At 51.6% G+C, this 26,964-nt stretch overlaps 1 protein-coding gene across 2 annotated transcripts; it reads right to left on the reverse strand.

The window, feature by feature from the left end:
- Positions 1–102: 102 nt before the first annotated feature.
- On the reverse strand, positions 103–26,445 carry TXNDC5 (thioredoxin domain containing 5). Of its 2 annotated transcripts, none has more exons than XM_080806063.1 (10): positions 26,124–26,445; positions 22,227–22,376; positions 17,039–17,144; positions 12,356–12,452; positions 9,791–9,906; positions 7,724–7,810; positions 7,006–7,146; positions 4,069–4,151; positions 1,780–1,909; positions 103–441 (listed from the first exon to the last, which is right to left on the reverse strand). In XM_080806063.1, the coding sequence occupies exons 1-10, from the start codon at positions 26,402–26,404 to the stop codon at positions 319–321; spliced, it is 1,314 nt and encodes a 437-aa protein (XP_080662189.1). In that variant the 5' UTR covers positions 26,405–26,445; the 3' UTR covers positions 103–318. The 2 variants fall into 2 exon arrangements, with proteins under 2 accessions (XP_080662189.1, XP_080662190.1); XM_080806064.1 differs by lacking the exon at positions 26,124–26,445 and adding an exon at positions 25,631–25,882.
- Between the last annotated feature and the right edge of the window lie 519 nt (positions 26,446–26,964).

Consider the following 26,964-nt stretch of genomic DNA (forward strand, 5'->3'; position numbering starts at 1 on the left):
CTCAGCAATTTGATTTTCCTCAATTCTATTTTAGTCTCAAAGGAAACCATTTAGATTCATCAAGAGAAGGGGAGAGGGGATGACCGATCGCCACAGAAAATATTTAGTTTGTGAAGGGATCGTGACTTATGTGTTTACTTAGAGAAACTTAGAGAATCTGTAGAGTGTGTTGGCTTAAAAACACACACACAAAGAAGATACCGCAAGTTTAGTACATTCAGCTCTCTGAAGAACCACCACGGGAGAGTCCACAACACCTGCGTGACTCGGCTCCAGCAGCCGGGCCGTGCAAGAGGCTGGGCGACTGGCAAGCGGGCGCTACAGCTCGTCCCTGGCCTGCCGGAGGACAAAGTGCTGCAGCGAGTCAAGGTCTCTGCCTCCGTTGTGCTCGCTGACCTTCTGCCCTCCGCGGAAAAGCAACAGTGTGGGGTAGCCTCGTACCTTCAAAACAAAACAAAACAAAAACCCAGAAGTATGAAGACCAGTGGTCCAGGTCATACACAAATTGCTTCTTAAGTAAAACCAGAGAAACTCCTCAAGTTGTGACCAGGAAAGTCTATGGTTAAATTTTTAAAAGGTACAGACCATTTGAAAAGTACAAGGAAGCAAAGCCTCGGGGCTCCTCACTTTCCCGTCCAAAAGCACATTCGAGATCAGTGTCAAAGGAAGGACTTGCCCCAAAAGGAGAGCTTCTGGAGCTTTCGTGCACAGGCCATCACCTGGGGCCCTGGTGAACAGGCAAGTTCTGATGCAGCAGGTCCAGCCGGGGCCTAAGACTCTGCATTTCTGACAAGAAATGGTGGTGACATCCAGCCACTCCACGGGCCGTACTGCTTGGCAGCAACAGCCTTGAGAATACACATTTTCCTACTGCACTAGCTACAATGAACTTCTTTTCTAAGACGTTAAGGAAGCAAAAAAAGGGCAGCTTCTAGTGAGAAATGTCCATGCTACATCTAGCCCTTTTTTTCCCCTAAATATTTTATTTATTAACATGCACTTGCCAGCAGTGGAGGGGCTCAGGGAGAGGGGGAGGATCTCCAGCAGACTCCCTGCTGAGTCTGGACCCCAAGGTGGGGCTTGATCCTGAGATCATGACCTGAACCGCAATCAAGAGTTGGATGCTCGACCCACTGAGCACCCAGGCGCCCCTAAGTCTATTCTCAAGCGAATGAGGTAAGACTCGCCAGAGCCTCACAGGGCTTTAAGAAAACAATGCAAAAGTAAAAACGTAAATTACGAATCTTCTGGCTGCTCAGATCGTGCTTTCAGCTCCGAAAGCGGCAGCAATTAAACAAAAAGACCCAAGCACAGGCTAGCTTGCTGGGATGGCCCTTTCAGCAGGAAGTTCAGCTGTTTCCCTTATTCGACCATGGACTTTAGAACACAGGCTTACGTCTGAAAAATAAGCCACTTAGGGGCTTGAGACGAAGGCTAAGGTCGGCTGACTGCTGGGCCAGCCAGAGAGGGCGTGGAGGTGGCACCCTGTTCCCAAGCCCGGACTCTCATTACTGCCCGGACTTCCATGCAGACAGCAAGACCTAAAATCCCCAATGAAAGGTGGATCGCTAATGGGAGGCCAAAGCCTTTCCTTTGACAGAGCATCACTTTTGCTTTTCAAAATGAGAACAAAGCAAGAGCTTCAACAGGACACGAGGAACACTTGGTGGAGAAGACGGGGGCAGTGACGGTCACAGGGTGGGGCCCACAGGACAGCTCCGTGTGGGTGTGCTCCCCACGCTCAGCCCCCGGGGAGGCCTTTCAGCCACATGTACCCACCGAGTACTTGCTGCAAATGTTTCGCTCTGCAGTGCAGTCCACCTCGGCGATCTTGACCTCTGCCAAACCAGGGAATTCCTTTCTGGAGAGTTCCTCCCACGTCGGGGCCAGATTCTTACAATGACCACACCTGGGAAGGGAACAACCATGGCTTTGTGGAAGTCCTGGGTCAGGCTCCCTCACCCACAGTTCACTGCCAAGCCCAGCCCTGTGTCTTCTGTATGAGGCAGTCACCAATGGCGTAGAAATTTATAAAACATCAAATTCTCCCACTGGGTGCACTACTGCTTCCTCCTCCTCTGTCCCAAACAAGGAGTTCAAAGGCAATCCCAAGTAGACTTTTGGATAACCTAGTGGAAGCAAGCTGGTCTGGAAGCAAGTTGAGATTCTGAGACCCTATCCAGGGAGTGGTGACCGGAGCTAACTGGCCTACAAATGAATCAGACACAACATGAGCACAAGGTGATGGACAGGAAGCAAAACCGACTCCATGCATTTTTTAAAAAAAATGCTTCATTTTAGAATTGATCACTATGGTCTTAAAATTTCAAGACAATGTAAAAGCTTCCCTCAGCACCTGCTCTCCTACCTATTACTTGATCCATATAGCTTCAGGGTTTTATTAAAAAACTGAAAATAATAGATTTAAAAACATCATTGAGTAGTGCTTCTATTTTTCTTTAAAGATTTATTTTAGGGGTGCCTGGGTGGCTCAGTGGGTTAAAGCCTCTGCCTTCAGCTCAGGTCACGATCTCACGGTCCTGGGATCGAGCCCCGCATCGGGCTCTCTACTCCACAGGGAGCCTGCTTCCCTCTCTCTCTCTGCCTGCCTCTCTGCCTACTTGTGATCTCTGTCTGTCAAATAAATAAAATATTAAAAAAAAAAAGATTTATTTTAGAAAGAGACCAAGCAGGGGAAGGGGCAGAGAGAGAGGGGGAGCATCCCAAGCAAATCCCCGCTGAGTACATAGCCCAGCATGGGACTTGATCTCATAACCCTGAGATCATGACCTGAGTTGAAAGCAAGAGTCAGATGCTTAATTGACTGTGCCTTTTTTTTTTTTAAGATTTTATTTATTTATTTGGCAGCGAGATAAGAGAGCATGTGTAGGCAGAACAGCAGGCGGAGGCAGAGGGAGAAGCAGGCTCCCCATGAGCAGGAAGCCCGACGTAGGGCTTGATCCCAGGACCCTGAGATCATGACCTGAGCTGAAGGCGGCCGTTTAACTAACTGAGCCACCCAGGCGTCCGCCTGTTTCTTTTTTTTTTTTTTTTTTTAAGATTTTATTTATTTGACAGAGATCACAAGTAGGCAGAGAGGCAGGCAGAGAGAGAGAGGAGGAAGCAGGCTCCCTGCTGAGCAGAGAGCCCGATGCGGGGCTCAATCCCAGGACCGTGAGATCATGACCTGAGCTGAAGGCAGAGGCTTTAACCCACTGAGCTACCCAGGCACCCCCTGTTTCTATTCTTTAAGAATAAACACTGCACAAAGTGTGGGAGTCATGTGCTCACTGACTTGTCTCTGCCACCGTGGTTTCTCCTGAACACGTAGCGGCACTGGCTGTAGAGGAGATTACTTGTGTCTGTTTAGAAACAGAACCTCACACTCTCCTTGAGACTCTGCTCTTGTAAGTGGATTGTTTGTGAAGACAAGGCATTCTTTCCATTTTACTGCTGAGAAAACTGAGGTTCAAAGGAAAGAAAGGGCCTGCAGAGTGACAGCCGTGTAAGTCTCGGCACCTGCCATCGTCCCCACTTCAGGTAGCCCTGGTCACAAACTGGGTGTCCTCCCTCTGTACCCTGGTCCCCGAGGACCATGAGGCCCGAAGGTTCTGGTAACTGGGTAATGCCCAGAACGGCCCCACCAGATCTCTGCTGGGCTTCTTGACAAGGTCCAAGAGACTAAGAAGCAAAGCTACATCATGATGTTCGTGGTTAGTTAACAAAAAAAAAAAACATCTACTTGGGAAACGACAGATACCACAAAATTCAAGTTTTATATGGCCATCCTAACTCTCCATTTTCATGTTTTCCCCAAAACAGACTGATCTTTAAAATACACTGACTCATTCTCCATAAATAACTGTTTATGAATAGCACCAAACCAAACCCCAACCGAGCGGAACAGGGGTGCAAACAACCCCCTTTTCTTATTTCCTACGACAGAACCCACGTGTAAATGTAGCTTCTGCCCAACACCAAGCTTAGAGTGTGGGCTGATGAGGGGGAGACGGTGATGGGACTCAAGCGCACTGGGGCAGAGTAGTTTCTAATTAAACAGCCACTTACCACGGAGCATAAAACTTAATGAAGGTTATTCCTTCTGCAATGGTGTCCTCGAAGTTCTTCTCCGTGAGTTCCAACACGGTGCCCTGCAAGGGGGGGAAAGCCGTGGCATAACTGCATCACTTAAAGCAGGGCAGGGCCATGCTCTGGGGTGGCAGAAATACAAATCAGTAATCTTTTGTGTGATGCTGTCATGCAAGGTCACACAAAAATACAAACTCACATACCGCAAGCCACATAAGAAGGGCCCGTGAGTCACCACAGGCTCCCCAGGTCCTGAGCCCAGGAGATGCTTCGAGAAGGTGGCGGGACCCAGGCCAGCACTGCCCCCGGCCAGCCGGAGCGGGTTCAGGTACAGCTGCTGCTGTCCGGGGCCCCGGGGTGGGGAGCAGGGGGCTGTGTGGCCCTGGGCTCGGAAACTCCCACACCGACAGGAGGAGTCCAACACCCCCACGGAGCAGCCCCCCGATGTGGCGCACACGCGATCTCCCCAGCTATCTGCTGGAGATCGCCCAGCACGGCAATCTGTAAAAGTGACCTTCTCTGTGTGCTGACCTCACAGCTGACGGCCGCCCAGCCACAGGCGAGGACGTGTGTGCTACCCATCACAGGCTGCGTTCTGTCTTTAAGTTCAAAGGGAATGTGCAAACTGTTCATCTCCGCTCTGGCCGGAGCGTGACGGGGGAAGGTGCCACAGGGCCCTGTGCTCTAAGGCAATCTGGTCTTGACAGTTCTTCACAGAATTACATCCACGTGGTTCTCCAAAAATGGATCTGCAACTGTCTCACAAGAGCAAGACCGTGAGGATTTACCACGTGGCTAAACGTACCAGGCCTGCTCCCCTCGAGTCCGGCATCGAGGAACGCGTGGCAGCGACGGGGAGGCGAAGCCGCCGAGGGCCGCGGCAGCGCATCACCATCTTTCTTTGTGTCCAGAAACACGATGCCATGCTCGGCGAAAGATCTACTTCGTGCCGGAAAACTAACAGAAACTGGTCTGCGTGTGACGCAAACCCCCACAGGACAGAATTATAAGTCAATCTGGGACGCCCTTCAGAGCCACCATGACACACACGCTCCCCTAACACACGTGGTCACAGCTACTACAAAACCGTTTGTTTGCTTCTTAAACCAGAACTTCCACTTTGAACGAACACCCAGGTCGTCCCCCACCTAAGAATCCCACTAAGGGACGGGCTATGGGGTCGAGGAGGCCCATTACTGTCCCCACTCCAGGATGGGGTAGATGACTTGGTTTTTTCCAATTCCAAACCACCAGGACTCGGGGAACGATGGACCCAGCAAGTCAGGATCTGTTAAGTACATGCTGAGGGGTCACGCTCACCGCGCTGGCCCCGTGGAACCAGGGCACACTGCCCCCTTCTTTGCCGATCCTGTCCTGGCGTCCCAGCTAAGAACCTGGCCTGCTATGCTGTGTAGTTACAGAAACTGAAGGAGCAACGTGAATGTTCTGTTTTGGAAATAACGATAAACAGGCCTTACGGTTCTTAGTGAGGCCCCCAAGCACAGTTTTCCTGACTTTCTCTAAAGAATGTCCTTTCCACCCACGGCTTCAGCCTTGGCCTCCACCTACCCACCTAACTGCAGACACACACACCTGCGGGTGTCGGCTCCAGAGACCCATTTAACTGGTCAGTGGCCCTCCCCACCTGACTGCCATCACAGCCCTGAAAATCAACAACTGAGAACCTGCGCTCCCCCCCCCACCCCCCGCCTTCCCCGCCCCAGCGCTTCTCCCCACCTCAGTCCCAGCGCCCACCAGGTCTGCCGGAGCCCTGGTCATCCCCTCAGACGCCACCTTCCCGACTGCGCTCAGGAGAGTGGGGCTCCTTAAGCTTCCTGCCTCTGCCCCTCTCCCCCCGCCACAGCCTTCCTTCGGGGTGTCTCCTCATCCTGTCGGCCTAATACACTGGTTTTCCATCTCTTTCTGCCAGGCGGGCATCTAAAATGCAAATCGGTCAAAGGCCTCCACTGGCTCCCAGTAAGTACAGGGCGAAGGTCAGGATCCTTGGCTGGCCAACAAAGTCCTCCACGACCAGCGTCCTACACCTCTGCTCCGGCCTCCCGCACCGCACCCCTCGTCCTCCTCTTCCCCCTCCCTCCACCTGACTGCTGGCCCCCTGCCCCCAACGTGCCCGGCTGGGTCACACCCACGTGCTTCTGCTCAAGCTCCCTCCTCTATCGGACAAGCCTTGACTCTCTGGCAAACACCAATTCCCCTTTCAGCTCTTGGCAACACTCCCTACCCGTCTGCCCCCAACTCGCTCCGCCCACCGTGACCGGCCAGGCACACACGCTTGGGGACATGCTTGTGTGCGTTCTCCTCTGTCTGCCCCACCAGACTCGGCCCCCTTCACAAGTAGGAAGGTGGTCTTATTTGCTTTGGTTTCCTGGTGGCCAGGGACAGGGCCTGAAACATGCTCAATAAATGCACACGTGAATCTAGAACCTTCCACTCTGAATGCAGACTGCCTGCCTCAGCAAAGGAAACGCGCTAGGCCAAGTTGCCTCTCGGTTCCGGGGCACCCATCCTCGCTGCGGCAGATCTCCCGGGGCCTTACCCCAGGGTTCAAGTCCGACTTCCACAGCAGGTGATGGAAAGGAACAGAAGCGGGGGTGGGGGGCTACCTGACGGCAGCCACCTTTCCCAGCAAATGCCCTCAAGTACAGTGGTTACCAAATCAAAGGGATGAGCTTCCCAGAGCTGCTGCCACCAAATGCTCTTAGGATGCGTCTCACATCTATTTCAGAGACGCTCCTCGGTTTAGACCTTACAAGCGTGTGAAAGTGGCTGAAGAAAACTTTTCATGTGCAAGAGTCGGCTGCAGCCGGACCCCCTGTTGTCACACGGCCCGAAGCGCGGGAGGACAGTGCCCTCCAGGGGCCACGGCTGGCCCTCCTGACCGCAACAGGCACCCACCTGGGCCACAGGCTCAGGGGTCGGCGCCGGGGCCTCTGAAGGCTGGATGCTCTCTGGGGCCTCCGGCTCCGTGCTCTGCAGCTGGGAATCCACGTACTCCCGCAGGGACTCCAAATCCCGCTTTCCTTTGTACTGGTCAATCTGTCCGAGGGAAGAGCCAACAAAAATGAGGTCAATCAGTACACTTAATGCTATCGCTCAAACCTCATCCCAGCCCACGCGCCCATGTGAGACCTCTATCAGGTGTCTCCCCTGTGGGGATGCGAACTGTGCCACGTCTACACACTCAGATTTACACATAAGGGTGCAGATGGCAAACCAAACGCTTCCGCTTTGGCGACAGAGCTACAGCACCTGTCTTCTGCAGGGATCTGGTCACAAAGTCGGAGCCTGCTCCAGCAGGCCAGCAGCGGACCATTGGCTGGGGCCGGACCAGGGCGCGAGTGAGCCCCTTACTGGTAGCTGGCATTAACCCCATTCAAAGGTCGTTCTGGATTATTCTAGTGCTCACTTGAGCCAACTGAAATGTGTCAAAATAGCAGGATGACTGACGGTTTCTGTCAACTACCCAAATCTTATCAAGTAAGGGAAAGACACTTTTGTTCCATTATTATGTCTGCCTTTAAACCAGTGCCCAGCAGTCCACACGGGCACCTCACCATAGCCCACTGGGGCTAAGAAAAACGCCAGCTCTCCACACCACGACCTGAAGACGTACCTTCTGTCCGTCTCGGAACCACAGAAGAGTAGGATAGCCACGAACTTGGTTTCCCGAACAGAGTTCATAGTGCTGTGTACAATCAACCTAAAGACAAAGTAGGACACATTCACTGTTCGTTTCCTCAGGAAGCGTCCTGACACATGGGTTACCAGACACTCCAGACCTCACATACCTGGCTTGCAGCACCTCCCCCAGCAAGGTGCAGTCTGGGGACAGACTCCCTAAAAGCCAGCCCAGATGACACTGAGCTAAGGGGACAGGGGATGAAATGTCCTTTAGAGAAATGACGTACTCAGCTCGCTTAAAAATGCTGCTGTTTAGGAAGTCAGATTCTACCTGGAGCTGGTTAGCAGCTGGAGGAGAGGAGCCTCCCCTCTCTCACAGGAGGGGAAGCCTGGTCGTGTGTGACCAAGGCCCACTCCAAGGCTAGCCTGTATCCTGACTCTCACGCCCAAACTTGGGGAGTTTTGGAATCAAGTAGGAGCAAGGACTCAATTTTAAATAGGAGTATTTGGTATAAACACAACTGAAAAGATGTCAAATTAAGATTATAAGACGTTCTTAATTCTATTAGCTCAATTTACCAACTATTGCAGCTTTTTAAATTTATTTTAGTTAAATCTCATCAAGATTCTGCCTGTTCAACACTTTCATGAAACACTTTATCCTAAGTCACTTCTTCTTTATCTCCTACTGGCATTAAAATCAGCTATGTGGGACACTAAGTTGTACTTCACCATGTCTACAAAGTAGGACAGAAATACCACTTTCACACATTAAGACTGGAAGTCAGCAGTTAAAGTATTAGAGGGAAAATCTCAAATCTGGGTGGGGGGCATTCCAGAGTCCCGTCTAACCTGGCCACAGGCGTGTCCAGAAATGAAGGGCCACAGCCCAGATGGGCAGACTGTGTCCACTCATGCCTGATTCTATGAGAAACCATTACTGACATAAGCTGGAAATAATCTCCCATAAAAATTCAAAAAATAATTTAAGGATATAAGGAATTGAGAAGATAGAGGACAAGAAAATTATGATTACTTCCTATGAAATGTTCAATAAATATAAAAGCACAATATAAAATATATACAATATAAAAGTAATTGGAAGTACTTAACATGCAGCAGTGAAAACTGAAAATCCACTGAACTCACAACAATTATTAGACCTGACCAGGCATTAGATCCGTGCCAACCGTCCTACTGGGAACCTGACTTTCATCCACACCACGCACCACCAGTCAGGTCTCCCCGTGATTTTGCAAAGGCAGAGACTGGGGTGTGGAGAAGTGGCCGCAGGCTGCCCAGGCAGGTCTACGTGGTTCCTGAGCTCACACTCTTGACCATCTCACTGCACTGGGCAGAGCATCTCACTCAGTGCAGTTCCCAGACACACAGCATTACTTCTGTATACAAATCAGCCCTTTGGCAAAGTAAAAAATGAGGTTTTTGTAAAAGGAAACCCATGCCTGAATGTCTGGTGGGTGCCAAAGGCTGGGTGAGATTAAAAGTGTTTGATGGCCCAGGAGCTTCTCTGGATATTTCCAGAAAATCCACTTATACAGAAGTTGTTAGACACCACTCCTGGCTTCTCTCTGCAAAGTGGGGAAAGCTGGAAAGACTCCCAGGCAGCAGGGAAAGCTGGGGCTCACCGGAGCAGGGGGCCTTGTGCAGGCCTCTGTGAGCACGGAGCCGGGGCTCCTCCAGGTGACAGCTCTTGGGTGAGGTCAAACGTGGATGGCCTCCAAGTCCGGCCAGTGAACATTCACAGGCTGTGCCCCATATCTTTGCAGAAAGGGCTCTGGGGCTGCCAATTCAGAATTGGCCATTGCTTCAAAATAAACAAAGGAGCCAGAGCCATAATTTATCTTTAGGCTGTGGAAAAGCCAGCACATTTGAAACCAGGCTGCCGTCTGTGAAGGTGAAATGAATTATCAAGTGGCACACTAAATGGAATTAATAAATCAAGTTTGCGACTTTGCACACAGAATGAATAATGGGCTACTCTGCTAATTAATCCAGCCAAAGGCGGTCTATTTCCAGTTTAATAAGGGCTTTCACTTACCTTGCCAATCTTGACAGTTCCAGAATGTTCAAGGCCCAGGGCCAGCTGCTCCCAGGTTGGAGCCAGAGCTTTGCAGTGACCACACCACGGAGCGAAGAACTTGATAAAGTGGTCGCCTTCACGGAGAGCCAGGGCAGAGAAGGGAGAAGGAGGTAACTGACGTCATCCCTACTAGAGACTGAATGGAAGCATCTGATCTTTGTCCTCCTGCCAGCTTCAGTGCGTACCCTTTAACTGGTAAAACGTGACTCAGTCGAATAAGTGCATCTGTGAGTTCACAGGGATCCTCAAAACAAAAGCTACTCTGCCATCTCTGGAGGACAATAGGGAACCAGCTCAGTGTTTGAAGAACCGGCAATAACGGGGAAGGCTCAGGCAATGATCCCATCTGTCTTGTGCAAACTGCACCACTGGAAAGCCAGCTGACACATGAGAGCAAGTCTCTCTCCTTAAAACAACGAAGGAAGGATGTTTTAATTAGAACATCAGCATCTGGCAACCCTAATAAATGAACGGATTGAGGGAAACGGGTTTAAGCGCACCGCAAGGACACAACTGGCCAAGTCCAGACTGGAGAATTCTCCAGGTCCGATGACCCACGTGCTCAGCCACCAGGACGCACGGAAGAAAAAGAGATGTTGGAGGAACACGTAGACTGGGACTCAAGAGAGACATACGTGAAAGAAAGAACAAAGCAAACTGTAGTGTTAGGAATGCACGTTTGGACAGAGAATGACACAGGGAGGAGTGGTTTTCCATAGAGTCAGGACACCCCCTCCCTGAGGGCAGGCAGGCTGGGACCTGGACGGGGTGGGGGCGGGGGGGGGGGCCTGGCAGTTTTAGTCCCTGAACCGGACCGTGGTTACAGAGTGACGACTCCATCACAATTCACTAAGCTCTATGTCCGTTTTCTGTATCTGTGTTTTATTTGAATAAAACAGAAGGTTTTAAAACCTGAGTAACACTCCCTTGGCTAGAAGAACAAAACACAAACCCACACAAAATCATTATCTGGATACTGAAGATTTTTTCTAGGCTGTTCTACCTTGAGCAGCCGATGGCCTTAAAGATGTCAGGCTGAGACGAGACCCGAATGAGGCTGTGCCTGGGGAGGGAACAAACCAGCGAGCACCAAAACGGGACCCGCGCTCCCAGAAGGACGCTGCCATGCCACACGCTCACAGCAGTGTTTTCTCACCACAGTAGGGACTTGTTTAAGGGAAACGGTGAAAAACTTGATTCAAAAAATGAGCAACTGATCTGCAAAGCTGAAGGCATGTCTCTCCGGACAGGCACAGCCCTGACTAACCCTGTGCTGTGAGGTGGGGTTGGGATGTCTGGGAAGGACCGACCGGAGGAGCGGGGCAGCTGTGAGGGCGGGAGGCAACTGTCGCTTCCTGAGGACAGAGTCTCGTGCGAGCAGCTCAAGGTGCCGCCCCTACAATCCACCCTTCAGGTGTGACTTGCTTAGGGAGGGACCCATCTGGGCTCATGGGGTACTCCCCTATTGGGGAAAACACCCTGAAACTCCACCGTCAGCGCCCTGGTCCGAGTAACAACCTTCGACACGCAGGGAACACGCTGACAGCATCACAGACACTATTGCGGACCCTGAGTGTGGTAGGTCTCGACTCGCAGCGGCATGAAGTCACAAGGCCAGGCACAAGTTTAAACCCTTTTCGCGATGCTTCCAACCCAGTCTTCTGGGAGGATTTCCCTCCGTGGCAGCATTTGAGAATAGAGATCAGCAAGGAAGCGGAATCTGCTTTCAAGTCAGTCAGTGCTGAGCCAACCGTCCAGAAATGTGTGACCAAAGGACCTGCTCGCCACTTACGTTACAGATTGTATGTAGATCATTTTGATATTTAGGAGACTGTTTTCGGGGCGCCTGGGTGGCTCAGTGGGTTAAAGCCTCTGCCTTTGGCTCAGGTAATGATCTCAGGGTCCTGGGATTGAGCCCCGAATCGGGCTCTCTGCTCAGCAGGGAGCCTGCTTCCCTTCCTCTCTCTCTGCCTGCCTCTCTGCCTACTTGTGTTCTGTCAAATAAATAAATAAAATCTTTAAAAAAAAAAAAAGGAGACTGTTTTCAAAAAAAAGAGATGTGATACAGGAAAATATTTTCACTGTAAACGGATTCACAAGTTATAATGGTCCCGCTAAATTCTAAGTTAAACACGTAAGAGAAGCTTTTGTTTCTGCCCCAGGGCAGTAAGTGTATGATTCACTTTAATATAAATAAACTCTTTCCTATCCAAGGACGCACTGTCCAGCTGGTGTACAAATTCGGCGTGCCTACTCATTTGTGAGCTTTCCACAACTCAAGGCTTCGGCTAACACTAAAACTGGCATTTCTCGAAGGAGAAATCCTTTCCAAGAGGAAAAGCACTGCACAAGGATGTTCATGGGTCTCGAAGACAGAAACCATGGCTCAGTGCCACAGATGTTATCCGCGGGCCCATGAATGCCATCAAGGAAAAGCCCAGCAAACCTAGCAGTGGTGAATGGTCAGTGGCTCCGAGAGGGGTGTATCCCGCCACGAACAGCTGGGAGAGTCACCCAACATACCTTGCGCCACGTGCAGCTCAAAGTTGCTCGCTGAGAGCTCATAAAGTCCCTGCTTGCGCTCAGGGGCTCTGGGTGGTTCTGCTTCTGGCTCTGGTGTCTAACAGGGAGAAACAAAACAACAGTCATTGGGTTTGTATGCAAAGGCAGAGTGAAACCCACTGAGGAGGTGACCTCTGTCCGTCTAGAACCTTCTACAGATCTCCTCCCTCATCTGACTACATCAAACCTTTGTGGGATGCTGCTGTGTTGAGGGAACCCAAGGCAGGAATGGACTCTCAGGGCTCCGGATCCTTCGGTGGGAAGCCGCTCAGTAGCCTCAAGGGACTGGCACTCAAGGCAGCCAGTGACCGCCATCCCCACCCCAACCTGCCCCCTGCTGCCCCCAAGCCCAGCGGAACAGAGCAGGCAAACCGAAAGGGCAGGCCCAGCCACACAGGCACACTGCCCTGTTGTTCCCAGTGTGACCTCGGATTCCACGGGGAATGCAGGATAACGTCCCTGGCGGGCTGCAGCGCCCATGGATACAGAAGCGGCCGAACGGAAGGAGCAGAGAAGGAGAAGCGTCGGCGGACGGGCGGGCCTGGTGCGCCTCAGTGCACACAGGCGGTGGGTGATGAGACCGTGAAGGGCTGGTAGACGGACAAACGGGGCGGGAAGGAGGACAAGGCAGGCGCCCGGCAGGCGGTGCCAGAGGAGGACAGGGCTGCACTCTTCAGTTCACACCACGGAGTCCGGGACAGAAACCCGCAACACGGGAGGGAGAAGCGGCTTTTCAAAGGATGCTTCTGCCAGCATCTGAGCAGGCACTGTCGTGTGCAGCTGGACGGTTACCATAGTATCACGTGACTCCCGACCACACAGCTCCACAGCTGTGGCCTCCAGCCAAAGCGACCAAGGGTGGCAAAAAGATCACACAATCACCATTTTGCTACATACACATGGATGAAGGTTACTCAATTTTTTATCTGGCAGCTCATATTTCTCTGAAAAAGAATACTGGGGGACCTGGGTGGCTCAGTCAGTTAAGCGTCTGCCTTTAGCTCAGGTCAGGATCCTGGGGTCCTGGGATCGAGCCCTGCTTCTCCCTCTCCTCCCCACTCGTATGGGCACATGCGCACTCTCTCTCTCAAATAAAATCTTAAAAAAAAAAAAAAAAAGACAGGGGCGCCTGGGTGGCTCAGTGGGTTAAGCTGCTGCCTTCGGCTCAGGTCATGATCTCAGGGTCCTGGGATCAAGCCCCGTATCAGGCTCTCTGCTCGGCAGGGAGCCTGCTTCTCTCTCTCTCTCTGTCTGCCTCTCTGTCTACTTGTGATCTCTGTCTGTCAAATAAATAAATAAAATCTTAAAAAAAAAAAAAAGACAAAGAATATCCCAATTAAGTCATTAAAAGTTTAAAAGTGCTGACAGCTCAAAGCTGTGCAGAGCTGTAGTCAGAAAGCACCAGGAAGATGTTCATGCAGCTGTGGGCCTGTAGAGACTTGCAAAGTGCTAGGTACTTCCACAAAAAGATGCCCAACAGAATGGTGACTAGGTGAGCAGTCAGTGAGTTCCCAGAAGGTAAGACACTCCATGTCACCTTTTGTAAGATATTCAAAGGGCTTTCCGTATTTTTCATTGTTAAAGTGCTCATATACAGCACTGAGGGGGCACTGTCACCTCCTGGGCCCCGTGGCACACACCGGGGCAGCCCCCCGCCGTGGCAAGAACGTGGTATGTCACAGATACGAGCACACAGGTACAGGCACAGACACAGACACACTCTCACCCTGCTGCTGACAATATCAGCTTACAGATTCTTAAGAAAGTGACCAGGCAATATTCATCAGTAGCCATAAAAGTAGTCTGCCTTTTTTTTTTCCCTTTGCATTGCAATTTCATGTCCTGTAATAGAGTCTAAAAACATCACTCAAAAGTAGGAAAAAAATGTCTTTTACAAAGATTAACATGTTCCTTATGTATCTGATTAAAAAATTATACATAACCTAACTATCCATTGACAGAGAAGAGTAGAATTGTGGCAAATGCACATGACAATATACAATACTATCAATATAAAAATGTAACCATATAAAAATATTGTTCATGAAATGAACCATGTTTATATGACTAACTGTTTAAGAAAAAAAAAATACAGAAACAAATAGGGCAATCTCAAAGTTGGAAGTAGTGGGTCTTCTTTTGAGTTTCTTTAATATTGCCACAACACTAGGGAGGTAATCTAAATTTATCCTATTTCCATATACAACATCATTAAGTTACTTAGGTACAGATATAGATGAAGAACTTTTTAAAAAGTTTCCACATACAGGGGTGCCTGGGTGGCTCAGTGCGTTAAAGCCTCTGCTTTCGGCTCAGATCATGATCCTGGGGTCCTGGGATCAAGCCCCACATCAGGCTCTCCACTCAGCAGGGAGCCTGCTTCCTCCTCTCTCTCTCTGTCTGCCTCTCTGCCTACTTGTGATCTGTCAAATAAATAAATAAAATCCTAAAAAAAAAAAAGTTTCTACATACAATAAAAAACAAGTTCTTTGGAAAGAATTTTCAGTTTGCGGTATCAGGTTTGAGTGTTTGAACTTTCCTCCAATCAGGCACATTGCCACTGTTTCCAGCAATTGTGGGAGATCTCTACTGCTAACACGGGGATCCCACACAGCCACGTCCCTTCCCCTGGAGGGGACTGGAGGGGACACAACCCTTCCCCTCAGCTCTTCCCAGCCTGCAATGGGGTTGGCACCACCTAAAAGGGGAGCTTAGGGCACCAGATGAACGCCTTCTGCCGTCCTGATACTGGCTACTTGTTTCCTGAATAAAGTCATCACAGAAGGCTGGCTTTTTGGTGGAAAAAAATATTGACAAAAAAAAATGTATCTTGAAAGGTTTTTTTGAGACTATTAACCCCTCTTTAAAATTGGCATCCTCCAATCAGAGAACAATTTCACAGAGGAAACAATGTGTAGTTTAAATCTATATGAAAGTTCCACCTGCTCATGTAACTCTCTTGCCACGACAAAGATGCAAATCGACTCTCTGAGAGGTCTGTGGTTTTCCCTGTTACCTAAAATTAGATAAGTCTCTGCTTCACACTCACACAGTGCCACGCAGTTAGAGGGAAAACGACACCCGAGTAGCAGGTGGGTTTCTGATGAACCATGACATCTACACAGAACGTGGGGGAAGGGGGCAAGGGACCACACGGTCACCCGGGAAGTGACTCCAATAGCAGCAGAGGCCCCCAGAACCTGCTGGAACTGTACACGGGCACGGAGCCCCTTCAAGGCAGGAGAGCCTACCTCACCCGACAGAGCGGCCTTACTGAACTGTCCCACTGAGATCCCATGGAGAGACGTCAGATGCTCTCACCGTTTCATCCGAATCACCCAGCATGGGACAGTGGTCATCCTTCCAGACCCTGATCAACACACAGCCACGAACCGTCCATCCCAACCCAGCCTCTGTGGGCCTGAGCACTCTGCATAAAGTAGAAGGCACCACACACGGAGGGACACTTAATGGTGTACGACCATAACGATGTGTGACAAAACTAAGTGTGACAACTAAGTGTGAAAACTAAGACTCCTGACGTTAATCTGAGGGAGAGGATTATCCAATTTTCTTAGTAACCTTCTACACACAGCCATGTCTTTAAACAGTACCTCAGAAATCAAAGTCTCCACCATTTCCTGGTATCATTACCCTCCGTGCAGGGAGAGCCACGGAGACTCTGAGAGCATGAAGGGTATTTATTCGATGACACGCTCGGCAAAGCCAGTGAGCACCTCAGGGACTGAGAGTCCAGGGGAAAAGGAGGGGGTCACCCTGTGGTACAGCTCGCGGCGGCAAGAGAGGGCTGAGGTTGGCCTGGACTGGAGTTCGGGCTTAGGCCTGGCCCCGACCTCAAGTCAACCTGTGATGCTCAAGAACTAGTGCCAACTGTATACATGTAGAAGCGGCACAGAGACCGATGTTAGTTGGCAAGTAGTAAGTGCGTATCTGTGAGACATGCACTGGGACAGTCACAAATGACAGTCTCCGAGGGCTGACTCTGCCACCACGCGAGGGCCAGGAGGGCCAGTAAGACAGCACAAGGTCGGCAGGACGGGGAGAACCGCTTAAGTCAGGGGAGCGGCACGTGGGACCACCTTCATTACCCTCCTCCTCCTCATTCCTAAGTCACGCACACTCTTCTTTCTACATTTACCCATCTTTGAATATCTCCATAATAAATACCTTTGTAACAGGTAATTTTTTTCCACTGAGGTATGCAAAGCAGTGGAAACAGAGACCAAAAGTAGACGGGGTGGCTGGGGGGGCCTGGGGGGGGGCGGTGAGGGGGGACTGGTGTTCAGAGGGGACAGGGTTTGAGTTCTACACGGTGAAAAGAGGCCTGGGAATGGCTGCTCAACAGGGTGAATGCACCTGAGTTCATACCCTGAATCTGTACATTTAAAAAATGGCTAAGATGGTCAGTTTTGTATCATGTGTATTTTACCACAGTAAACAAAAATTGGAAGGGGAAAAAAGTTCATTTTTACTTACAAATGTCAATTAGTTCTAAACGAATATAAAGTTGTTTTGAAATGGGAGCCTTAATTTTTCACCTGAACTGGCCTCTCTGTCACCCTGGAGTGTGGAGAAATGAGGGAAGGGAGAGGGCGGGCGCAGGGAGGCCTCCCGTGCACTCACCGCGGGCTCCTCGTTCAGCGTCTGCAGCATCCAGCTCTCCAGCGCCTGGAAGTCTCGAGGCCCCTGATACTTCACAGCTTCTTGGCCAGGCTTGAAAAACTTCAAGCTAAAAGGGCAAAAAAGGACAAGACAGAGCAGATTTTTCAACCTGTCAGAGGCGTCTGCATAGACGGTGCTGTCCCGTTGGGATGTGGTCAGAGCACTGCAGCCAGGCACGGACCTGCCACCCTCTGCTAGAACTTGAAGAAAAAGGAAACACATATCTACTTACTCCCACACTTTAAAGAAGTTTCTTCCCTTATTCAAGAAAAATAAGAGTGAGCAGAACACGTCAAGTCTATGAGGCCATGAACGAAACCCCAAGTGCATTCGGGTAACAGCCTTGTGGGCTTCTCCCTGCTGGTTGTTTGCCATCCTTCCTAGGGTTTAGAAGTTCTTACATTCTGCATTTGTTAAAAAAGCAAAACCGTACTAGAAATAGCACTGTTGTGCAATAAATGTATTTCCAGGCCATCCTATCTTATAAGACAAAATATATCTTGTCATATTAAACAAGAATATCCAGGTTCTGCGAGAATTTACATTTCCAGCTTTGAGAATAGCCTTGACATTGGTTGGTGTGGTCTATGCATTCCCCACAGAGAAGGAATCTTCTTTTCTACATGTATTAGTCTCGGACAGTATCTGCACATAGGATACGGATCACTTCCTTCAGTGCGCGAGCAGAACACTCTACCTGGGGCCGACACTGCACTTTGAGATCCTGTGCCCTCCCCCTGGAAACGGAGAAACACACTCCAGATCAGACTTGACAGAAGGTGTCAAGGATGGTGGGAACATAGGGCGGCTGACGGAGGAAATGACACATAGACTAGCGTTCTCTGGCCAGCTGTGCATCGACATCACCCCTCCCTGCCTGTGGCACGTGGTGCACGTCGGCAGCAGACGCTTGGAGTGCGGTAGCAGCTGTCAGAAGTCAAGACATGCAGAGATCGGAGCCGTGCGCTTGGAAAGTGAACGCCCCAAAGGCCTTAAAAATGAAGGTTCGTGGGGCGCCTGGGTGGCTCAGTGGGTTAAGCCTCTGCCTTCAGCTCAGGTCATGATCTCAAGGTCCTGGGATCGAGTCCCGCATCGGGCTCTCTGCTCAGCAGGGAGCCTGCTTCCCCCTCTCTCTCTGCCTGTCTCCCTGCCTACTTGTGATATCTCTCTCTCTCTCTCTCTGCCAAATAAATACATAAATAAATCTTTAAAAAAAACAAAACAAAAAACAAAGGTTCGTGCTGTGCATGAAAACCAGTGCAGGGGCTGGAATAAAGCATCACAGGCTCCCAGGCCTCACCTGCACCCCCCCAAACCAGATCCTGTGACGGACTTAGGGGATGCCTATTGGGCCTCCAGTGAAGAACAGAGGCCCTGCTTCCTCAGTAACTTTTACCTTTACAAGCCTAACAAAAAGCCAAACTCTAGCCAGTCCGACGAGAACACCCGAAACTTCACGAACTTTAACACTCTGAATGACCGGGAAGCATGATCTCACGATTACGAAAGCCCGCCCCCCGCCCCGGGGCCTCAGGAAGCTCTGGAAAGCTTATGCTCACAGAGAGCTAGGAGATGCTTCGTGCACACAACCCCCCCACCCCCAGCCACTGTCTCTCTTCCAGTGGGCACCTCCCCCACCAGGGCTCCTCAGAGTGGAAAAGGAGCAGAACCCTCAAAACACTCGGAAGGACCAGCACCATCAAACTCATTCCCTGGGGCGCCTGGGTGGCTCAGTGGGTTAAAGCCTCTGCCTTAGGCCCAGGTCATGATCCCAGGGTTCTGGGATCATGCCCCGCATCAGGCTCTCTGCTTAGCAGGGAGCTTGCTTCTCCCCTCTCTCTGCCTGCCTCTCTGCCTACTTATGATCTCTGTCAAATAAATAAATAAAAATCTTTAAAAAAAAAAAAAAAACACAACAAACCTCATTCCCCATTTCTCTGCGAACATTTAAATGCAGGAAACCTAACCTGTGACTTTTTCTGATTTGGTCACAGGTCAGGTGTGTGACCAAATCAGAACAGAGCAACACACAAATAAACATTGTTTTAAAATCTCTTCCTGTTGGACTAGAAATCTTTCCAGCCTGCCCAAGCCTCCTTCAGTTCACAGAGCCTAGGGATAGAATTAAGGTTCCCTTTACAGACCTTCCCGCCTGACCAGGGCATCTGGCCCTAATCCTCACTGTGGATGGGCTGAAGGAGGAGATGGGGAAACGGCCACAGGGTCCACGCCCAAAGGACAGCCCCAAACTTCCACATGGGCGTCTGCTTTCCCTGATGATCTGTTTGTCTTTCAAGGAGACTGCAGGAGAGAAAACCTCCATGTGTGGGTCACTCTGGAAACCTGTGATCAAGGTCCTGGCACCACAGAGGAGGTGGTGTTACTGGCCGATTTGTGTCCCCCGAAGCAGATCTGTTGAAGTCCCAGCCTCCTGTCCCTCACAGTGTAGCCTTATTTGGAAACAGGATCTTCAGAGAAGTAAGCAAGTGACAATGAGGCTATCAGGGGGGCCCTACTCAGGGGTTCCTAGAAAAAGGGGAAAATTTGGTCACGTAGAGAGACACGCACTGAGAAAGACGGCCCCGTGAGGATGGAGGACGGGGTGCAGCCCCCACCAGACACTAGGGAGAGGCAAGAAAGGACTCCCCTCTGGGTTTCAGAGGGGTTGCGGCTCTGCGGATGCCGCCACGCTGGGCTGCTGGCCTCTCGAGGTGTGAGACAAGAAGTTTCTGTTCTCTTCAGCCACCTGGAGTGTGCGCTCAGTTCCGCACCCGCAGCAAACCTCCTCCAGCCCTCCCTGGCTCAGTTTCCCCAGAGGATGCAGACTCCTTTACCAGCTCAACAACAGTGACCCCAAAGCACACTGAACCTCCCCAGGAGCGTGAGAACCCGAATTCCCTCCCTGTGCAATCCTGTGTTTCAGTTAAAGGAGCCAGTGACTCCACAGGGCGTGCTCAGGCAACCGCATTCGTCATCTCCGCGCTCATCATCTGATGCACCTCCCTGAGACGGGCCCCGAGCCACGGGAAGCAGAAGCTCCCACAGGTCAGTACACGAACGCCCCAACGGACACGTTCCACTGCAGCACGCCCTGCCTCCTGCACCCTAGAAGAAAAACCAGTTCTCGGGCACTTGTGCAGGGCTATGAGGGTCACAGAGGTTCCTTCCGAACAATGTTCGGTGTCGTGTGAGCTCACTGCAGTTCTGTATAAGGACACAAAACCAGTGCACGGTGTTCCTGGAGAGACCGTACCTTCTAAATCAGGACACATGACTCAGTGTGACTCTTTTAAAATCTGTGAATAACAGGGCACCTGGGTGGCTCAGTCAGTGGAGCGTCTCACCCTTGATTTTGGCTCCAGTCATGGTCTCAGGGTCATGAGATCGAGCCCCGCGGCAGGCTCTGCGCTCAGCACAGAGTCTGTCTGCTCGTCCCTCTCCTCTGCTCCTCCCCCTGATCGCTCTCTCTCTGTCTCTCTCAAATAAATAAACGTGTGTGGGGTAACTGACGTTGCAGCCAGACAGCTCCTATGACCAGGTCCAGGTGGAGCCCTCTGCTGCACCCTCTGACGCCCACTACCACTTGTCCTTCTTAGCCAACCCCCAAGTCCTGTCTTGCTTCCCAGTGGTGCGGCTGGTGGCATACGCCACATGGCCACCACAGCCGACCATCTCGGTTGCCCCTGCACCTTGAAAGCAACAGGCTCTCAGCAGGCAAACCTCTATCTCCTCACCTGGTCCCACTACTCACTGATGGCTTCCTCCTGATGCTCTTTGTCTAAGCTGAGTGTCCTTTAAAGGCGAGGCTATGAAGCACAGAATAATCATACCTCCAGGGTTGGTACACTTGGTAGGAAATTTTCTCTCTAGTGATATGATCTGATCTGAATGATGGCACCCAGATTAGCAGCAGTCACCAAAGACCAAGAACTCCAGTGTCCTTTACGAAAATGACAAATTTCCAAACCTTAGGGAAGGCCTTAACATTTACTGGGTATGTTCAGATCAGTGTTTGCAAATGTGCTATTTCACCTACCGTGAAATCATGTATCAACATCCTCCTTTAGACTCAGGTTAAACTGCGTGGCCAGGGCTGCTTATCTACCAAGATAAGCCACCGGTAGAGCTGGGTTTCAGGCATGGCTTCTAGGTTCCAGCCCAGAGCTCCTTCCCCTTTTCCATGCTGCCTCTCGGGTTTGAAGACAGGCCCAGGTTTTATAAGAATTTACTCCATTCATCAATTTGAACAAAAAGTTTAGGAGTTGCAGTGGCCAACTCCCTGCCCTCTAATCCTTTTGGGAACATCATTTTCCCTGTTCAGGAGAAGGGCCCTTCTCTTTAACACTCGCCATGTGGCCAGAGAGGGGCTGCTGCCCTCCTTTGTGGGCACAAGAAGTGTTTCTGGAATGAACACTCCATCCAAGCGGGGCCATTCAGTGGTGAGCCCAAGCCCTCCACGACAGCAGACAAGTGCAGAGCTGGAGAGTTATGTCACCTTAAGGGAGGTACGGGAAAGAAAGGCCCCCAAACCCAGGGAGCTGAGCCTCAGACCTTCTTCCATGGCCTTCTAATTGATGCTCTCTTTTGCTTCTCAAGCCAGTTTCAATTTCTGTCTCTTAAAACTAAAGAATTTAACTGTCAAGGGAGTAAGAAGCATCACTTGTCTCAGAACTTCTGGATCCCACTTTGTCAATTTTCTTTCCAACAGAAACATCCCCTTTGCTCGTCACATGGGAAATTACTCCAGGAAGGATGCTTAAGGATAGCAGAGTGACCAAAAACTTAAAACTGATGACATGGTATGCTCATCGCATTGAGGTGTGAGTGTCCTACCTGACAGGACACCAAGGAGGCTGCCATTTTTGTCACACAAACACATTCCTTATAAATAGGAAAACCCAACACTGATTAATGAAAGTCTTTTTCCAAACAAAGCAGAAGGAGGCATCTGATAGAGGCAAGACACAGCGCTAAAGATGCTCTTTCCCTATCAACAGGGACCAGGCACTTAAATTTATCATCTCCTCACTCTTCGGAACTACAAAACAAGTGACCAAAAGTTTAGCATGAACTTTCTTTGGCCAAGTGCGGCTGGCAGACGGCTGTGGTTAGCCAGGCGATGCAGGGGACAAGGGCCCTGCCCACTTACGTGGGGTATCCTCGCACCCCCTGCGCGGAGCACACATCTGAGTCGGCGGTGCAGTCCACTTTGGCCACGTAGACCTTGGCATCCTCCATGCTGTTGTACTTGTCTCCCAGGTCATTCCAAGTGGGCTGCAGCCGCTGGCAGTGTCCACACCTGGAAGAAGGGGAGCGAGCACGCTGAGTCCCGGCTCGGAGGCGCCGGCCCCACCCGGACCTTTCTTTCCTCTGCCGCAGGGAAGGACAGCTCACCTTCAGGACACAACGCACTCCCCTGCCTCAGATCCTCCAGGGAGCACCCCCCCATTGTTCTCAGCAGGAAACTGAAGCTCAGCAAGGTCCTGTGCCACCACCCGCCTTGCTCTGGCCCCCGCTGTCCTCCCATTTGCGGCCCATACACCTGCCCCCACCTGCCCTGGCAGTCTGCCCGGAGCCAAATGGTACCACGTGTGACTTTCTAGAAGGGCCACAGCATGGCTTACCCCTGGAGATCGGTACCTACTCTCTGACACTCGCTCCCTAGACCCACCTGCCGAATTCCTGTTTGCTCTCCCAGTTTAGTTTGGGTGTCACTTCTTCCAAGAAGTCAGCTCTGACTCCCCAGGCTGTCTGGTGCCCTGCTCTGCTTCTTCTAGAAAACTCCCTGGCTCCCCCCTCTTCTGCAGCAACTGCTCACCATGATGGCTCCCTTTCAGTCAGGACTCTCTATACTAAGTATCTGCAATGGAAGGTGACCTAAAAGTTCATTCAATTCTCCATTTTCTCTCTAAGAAGCATTATTTAGAAAGGTCTGTGGCTACCCAAACTTCTAAGTCTGATGTCACCAAATGTATACTTAGGATACTGACTCTGGATTTACCAGTACATTTTTAAATCACCTACCATTCAAAATATGTTAACTTAGAATTCTTGCTTTTTGCTACTCTTGCCATTCCTTGACAGCATCAGCATCTCTCCTATCACTAAATCCACTTTTTAAATCATATAACTGATGACCTTCTTTAATTATCAGCTATCTGTGATGTCCTATTTGGAGGCTGTGTGAGCCAGTGCTGGAAACCTTGCCTCGAGCTTCAAGTACGGCCGCAGAATTATACGGCACATGCGTTTCTTTTTTTGCTATTGTTGTTGTTTGTTTGTTTGTTTGTTTTCATTCACCTGGTGTATATTCATGATGTCTACAAAGTAACAAAGTTGCTACATTGCATTTTAAAGTGATCTTTAAAGTGCCTGCTTAAAAGAACACCCAGGGGCGCCTGGGTGGGTCAGTGGGTTAAGTCTCTGCCTTCAGCTCAGGTCATGGTCTCAGGGTCCTAGGATCAAGCCCCATATCGGGCTCTCTGCTCAATGGGGAGCCTGCTCCCCCACCCCCGCCTGCCTCTCTGCCTACTTGTGTTCTCTCTCTGTGTCAAATAAATAAATCCTTAAAAACAAAACAAAACAAAAAAACACTCAACACTTAAAATTGTCAATCTGTCCTCAGAGTAACTTCTCAAGAAAATCACTGTTAAGTTTCTTTGCCTCTTTTTCCTTTTTTTTCTTTGCCTCTTTTCCTTTCTGACAGTGCACGTCCACTATCAGCACTGAACAAGTTTGCTTCCAGCTACTGTGGCTTCCCTATGCAGTACTTCGCTGGCCAGCCAGGAGAATCCCCGCTTTACTAAGAAACTCAAATACAGGATGATTCCCTCTTTTCTGGAAGATAACAGTGAGGGAAAAGCAATGTTACATGTAAATTATATTGTTATATATTAAGTTATATAATTTAAATAGTGCAAGTGCCATGAAGACCAGTATTGTTCTTTTTACAGCTGCATTCCCAGTACCTAGCACACGCTTGAAAGGGACTCAGTTTGGCAATTTCTTAGTGATGGATCGACCCATAGGTGCCATGTAGTCAGGGCTCTGGTTTGGGACCCTTGTGGCACATCTGAGACAGTAGCTGAATTCATTTCGTGGCCATGTAATAGAGCAAAGCCACCTGGTCCTTCCAAGGAGGTGTCCCCAGCCTTGACCTCATTGCCACCAGATTCAGCATGACCTGCAACTGGACAGACAGAAGCTGTGGCCTGATGTTAGCCCCAAATCCACAGCAGTAGGACAATGTTACATCTACCAAGTTCAGAGCAAAATATATAGGGCAGGTCTTCGTTACATGCCACCCCTACCCCCTAAGTCACATGTGGGCTTCCAATATTCCAGAGATGGAAACTGCAAAGAGATGAGGACCAAGGGGTAGCCCACAGCATATTCTATCTGTGCTCCAATCTGTTCTTAGCTTCTAACTTCTAATGCCATGTTTAAATATTTTGTAACGGACTAATAAAGAAGCAAACAAAAACTTTAAAAGTAACTTTTCTGTGAGCATCCATCTAAAAAGGAAGTTCCTTAATACCAAGTCCCAGGATTTGCCAGTCTTGTCCCCCACTTGGTCTAGGACTAGCAGGTACTGAGACTCCAAAATTAAAACTTTATTGGCACTGCATGGACTTTAAACATCTACAGGTCAGTTTTCTTTAAAAAATAAAGAAAAAAAAATCCATGGACTTATTCCACTGAAAGGCACTCCAGTTAACTGGTGTATTTAATTGAAACAGTTACTCCAAGAATATCCCTTCACAGAATAACTATTAAGAAGAACGATTTTTTTATGCTACAAAGTATTTTCCATACCACTGTAGCCCTAAACCTTCAAGTCCCCAACGGTTCCTGGGAAGCTGAAACACAATGAACCCCACTGATACATTGTTAATACATGACAGCTCTGACCCAGACCTGCCCCCCAAAGGTAACTCCAAACAAACTGAAATACAGTAACAGCTTCACTATGAAAAAAAGAGAAAGAAAAAAAAGTTTCCTCCAACTTCCGCCTGCACTTTTTCTGAACAAGCCGTTTTGCTTGGGCATCTTCTCTCTCTTGCTTCCTCCATCCCTTTCCCACATCTCCCTAAGCCTCTCTGCAGGGAAGAATGTCAAATGCTGCAATAAGCCTGCAAACTGCCTTGTGCCCTAGAACTGGCTTTCGGCTCTGCCCCAGGAGACTGCCCTTCGGGGCATGTAGGCCCTGGAAGGAAAGCACTACCTACGCTTATGTGAACGTCAGGAAGTCCTTCCCGTAAGACAACTCCCAAGGAAGGGGCCTCTGGTGTTGGCATGGAGGCCCACACTGACGCCTCCACCGGAGAACCAAGGCAGGAGGAACCCTCTGTTCAGCTCACACTTTCCAGAAGACCAGGCCCCAAGAGAGCAGAGGGGTGGAGGTGCCAGAGGGCAGCCTAGAGCGGAGCGGCCCGAGAGCACACCCCGTCCACACGAGCTGCCTCGGCTTCCCGGGGTAGCACAGGAACCCCCACCCCCTCTGCCTGGGCCACCCCTTCCCACCTCGTGAACACACGAAGTAGGAAATCCCACCTTTGCGAGTTCTATTTCTCAACTAATCCCTCGTGCAAGGGATCTGCCCTGCAGCGAGTGCACGGAATCCGACCTCCGCGCGTCCCCGGCCGGAACCCGGTGGCCGCCGCACGTGGCGCACGGGTCGCGGCCGCACGGGCAGGCCGCCGCCTCCGGCCGGCGCAACAACTTTGGGAAGGGGCTGGGGGCCGGGGACCGGCGGGGTGGCCCCAGAGGGCGACGCCACCACCTGCCCCTCCCCCGGCCCGGGGAGTAGGGGGCGGGACGGCCTTTCCCGGCTGTCCCCTCGGGGCCCGCCCCCTCCTGCACCGCCCCGGCCGCCCTGCGCCACGTCAGCCGCGAGCGCCCACGCCCCCCGCCCGAGCCCGCGCCCACCCCGCGCCCCCAGGCCGGCCGCGGCTCCCGGCACCCCCTTGCCCCCCGGCTCGGTCCGCTCCGGCCGCCCCCGGCGCGCAGGGTGCGGGGCCCCGAGGAGAGCGGCGCGGCCAGTTACCAGGGCGCGAAGAACATGACGAAGTGCGCGGCGCTCTGGATCCCGTGCGTGAACATGTCGGCCGTGTACAGGTGCTTGGCGTGCGGGTCCTGCCCGTCCCCGCCGTCCGCCGCGGGGGGCCCGTCCGCCGCCGCAGCCGCCGCCGCCGCCGCCCCCGGCTCCTGAGCCCAGGCGCCTCCGCGCCCGCCGCCGCCATCGCCCAGCAGCAGGAGCAGCGGCAGCGCGGCCAGGGCCAGCGGCCGGGGCAGCGGCGGGAGGAGGCGTCCGGGGCGCGCGGGCATCACGGCGGGGCTGGCGCGCTCTCGCCACCGCGGCCGGTCCCCCTCGGCTGCGCCCGCCCGCTGCAGCCCGCCCCGCGCCCCGCCCCGCCCCGCGCCCCGCCCCGCCCCGCGGAGGCCGCGCCCCCTCTTCGCCCCGCCCCGCGCCCGGCGCGCGCCCGCCGCCCGGCGGAGGCCAAGTCGGCGCGCGCCCGCTGCCCAGAGTGGGGCCGGTGAGTGGTCCCGGCCGCGGCACAACCCCGCAGGCCGCTCAGCCCAGAGGAAGGTGGCCGGTGGAGGGCCGGAGAGGCAGGCCGGGAAGCCACAGACCGGAATGTCGGCGTCGGTTACGCTCAGCCGCACACACAAAGACCCCGGGGATTTCGGGCCAAAGGAAGGAAAGAGCGGCGGTCAGCAGAATGGAGGCGCTGGGGCAAAAGTGGGTGGGGCTTGCACCTGAACGAGTCAGATGCTTGGCCACCCCTAAGCTCTGATTCCGGGCCTGGGCTCAGAGGTGGGATGAAACCCGCTTTCCAAGTGAACCCCTGGCCTGTTATCCCCGCCCTGCCTTAACTTGGGGGTGA

This window comes from Martes martes (genome assembly GCF_963455335.1).
Source record: "Martes martes genome assembly, chromosome: 6".
NCBI classification, from domain to species: domain Eukaryota; kingdom Metazoa; phylum Chordata; class Mammalia; order Carnivora; family Mustelidae; genus Martes; species Martes martes.

What these genes read in the sequence shown, in the direction of transcription:
- TXNDC5 (XM_080806063.1), bottom strand. Translation starts at nt 26,404, where the DNA reads ATGCCCGCGCGCCCCGGACGCCTCCTCCCGCCGCTGCCCCGGCCGCTG. An exon ending in GGGGTGCGAGGATACCCCAC is followed by an intron (nt 17,145 to 22,226) that starts GTAAGTGGGCAG and finishes TTGCCCTTTTAG; the next exon opens with CTTGAAGTTTTTCAAGCCTG. An exon ending in CCCCTGAGCCTGTGGCCCAG is followed by an intron (nt 4,152 to 7,005) that starts GTGGGTGCCTGT and finishes CCCCCCTTGCAG; the next exon opens with GGCACCGTGTTGGAACTCAC.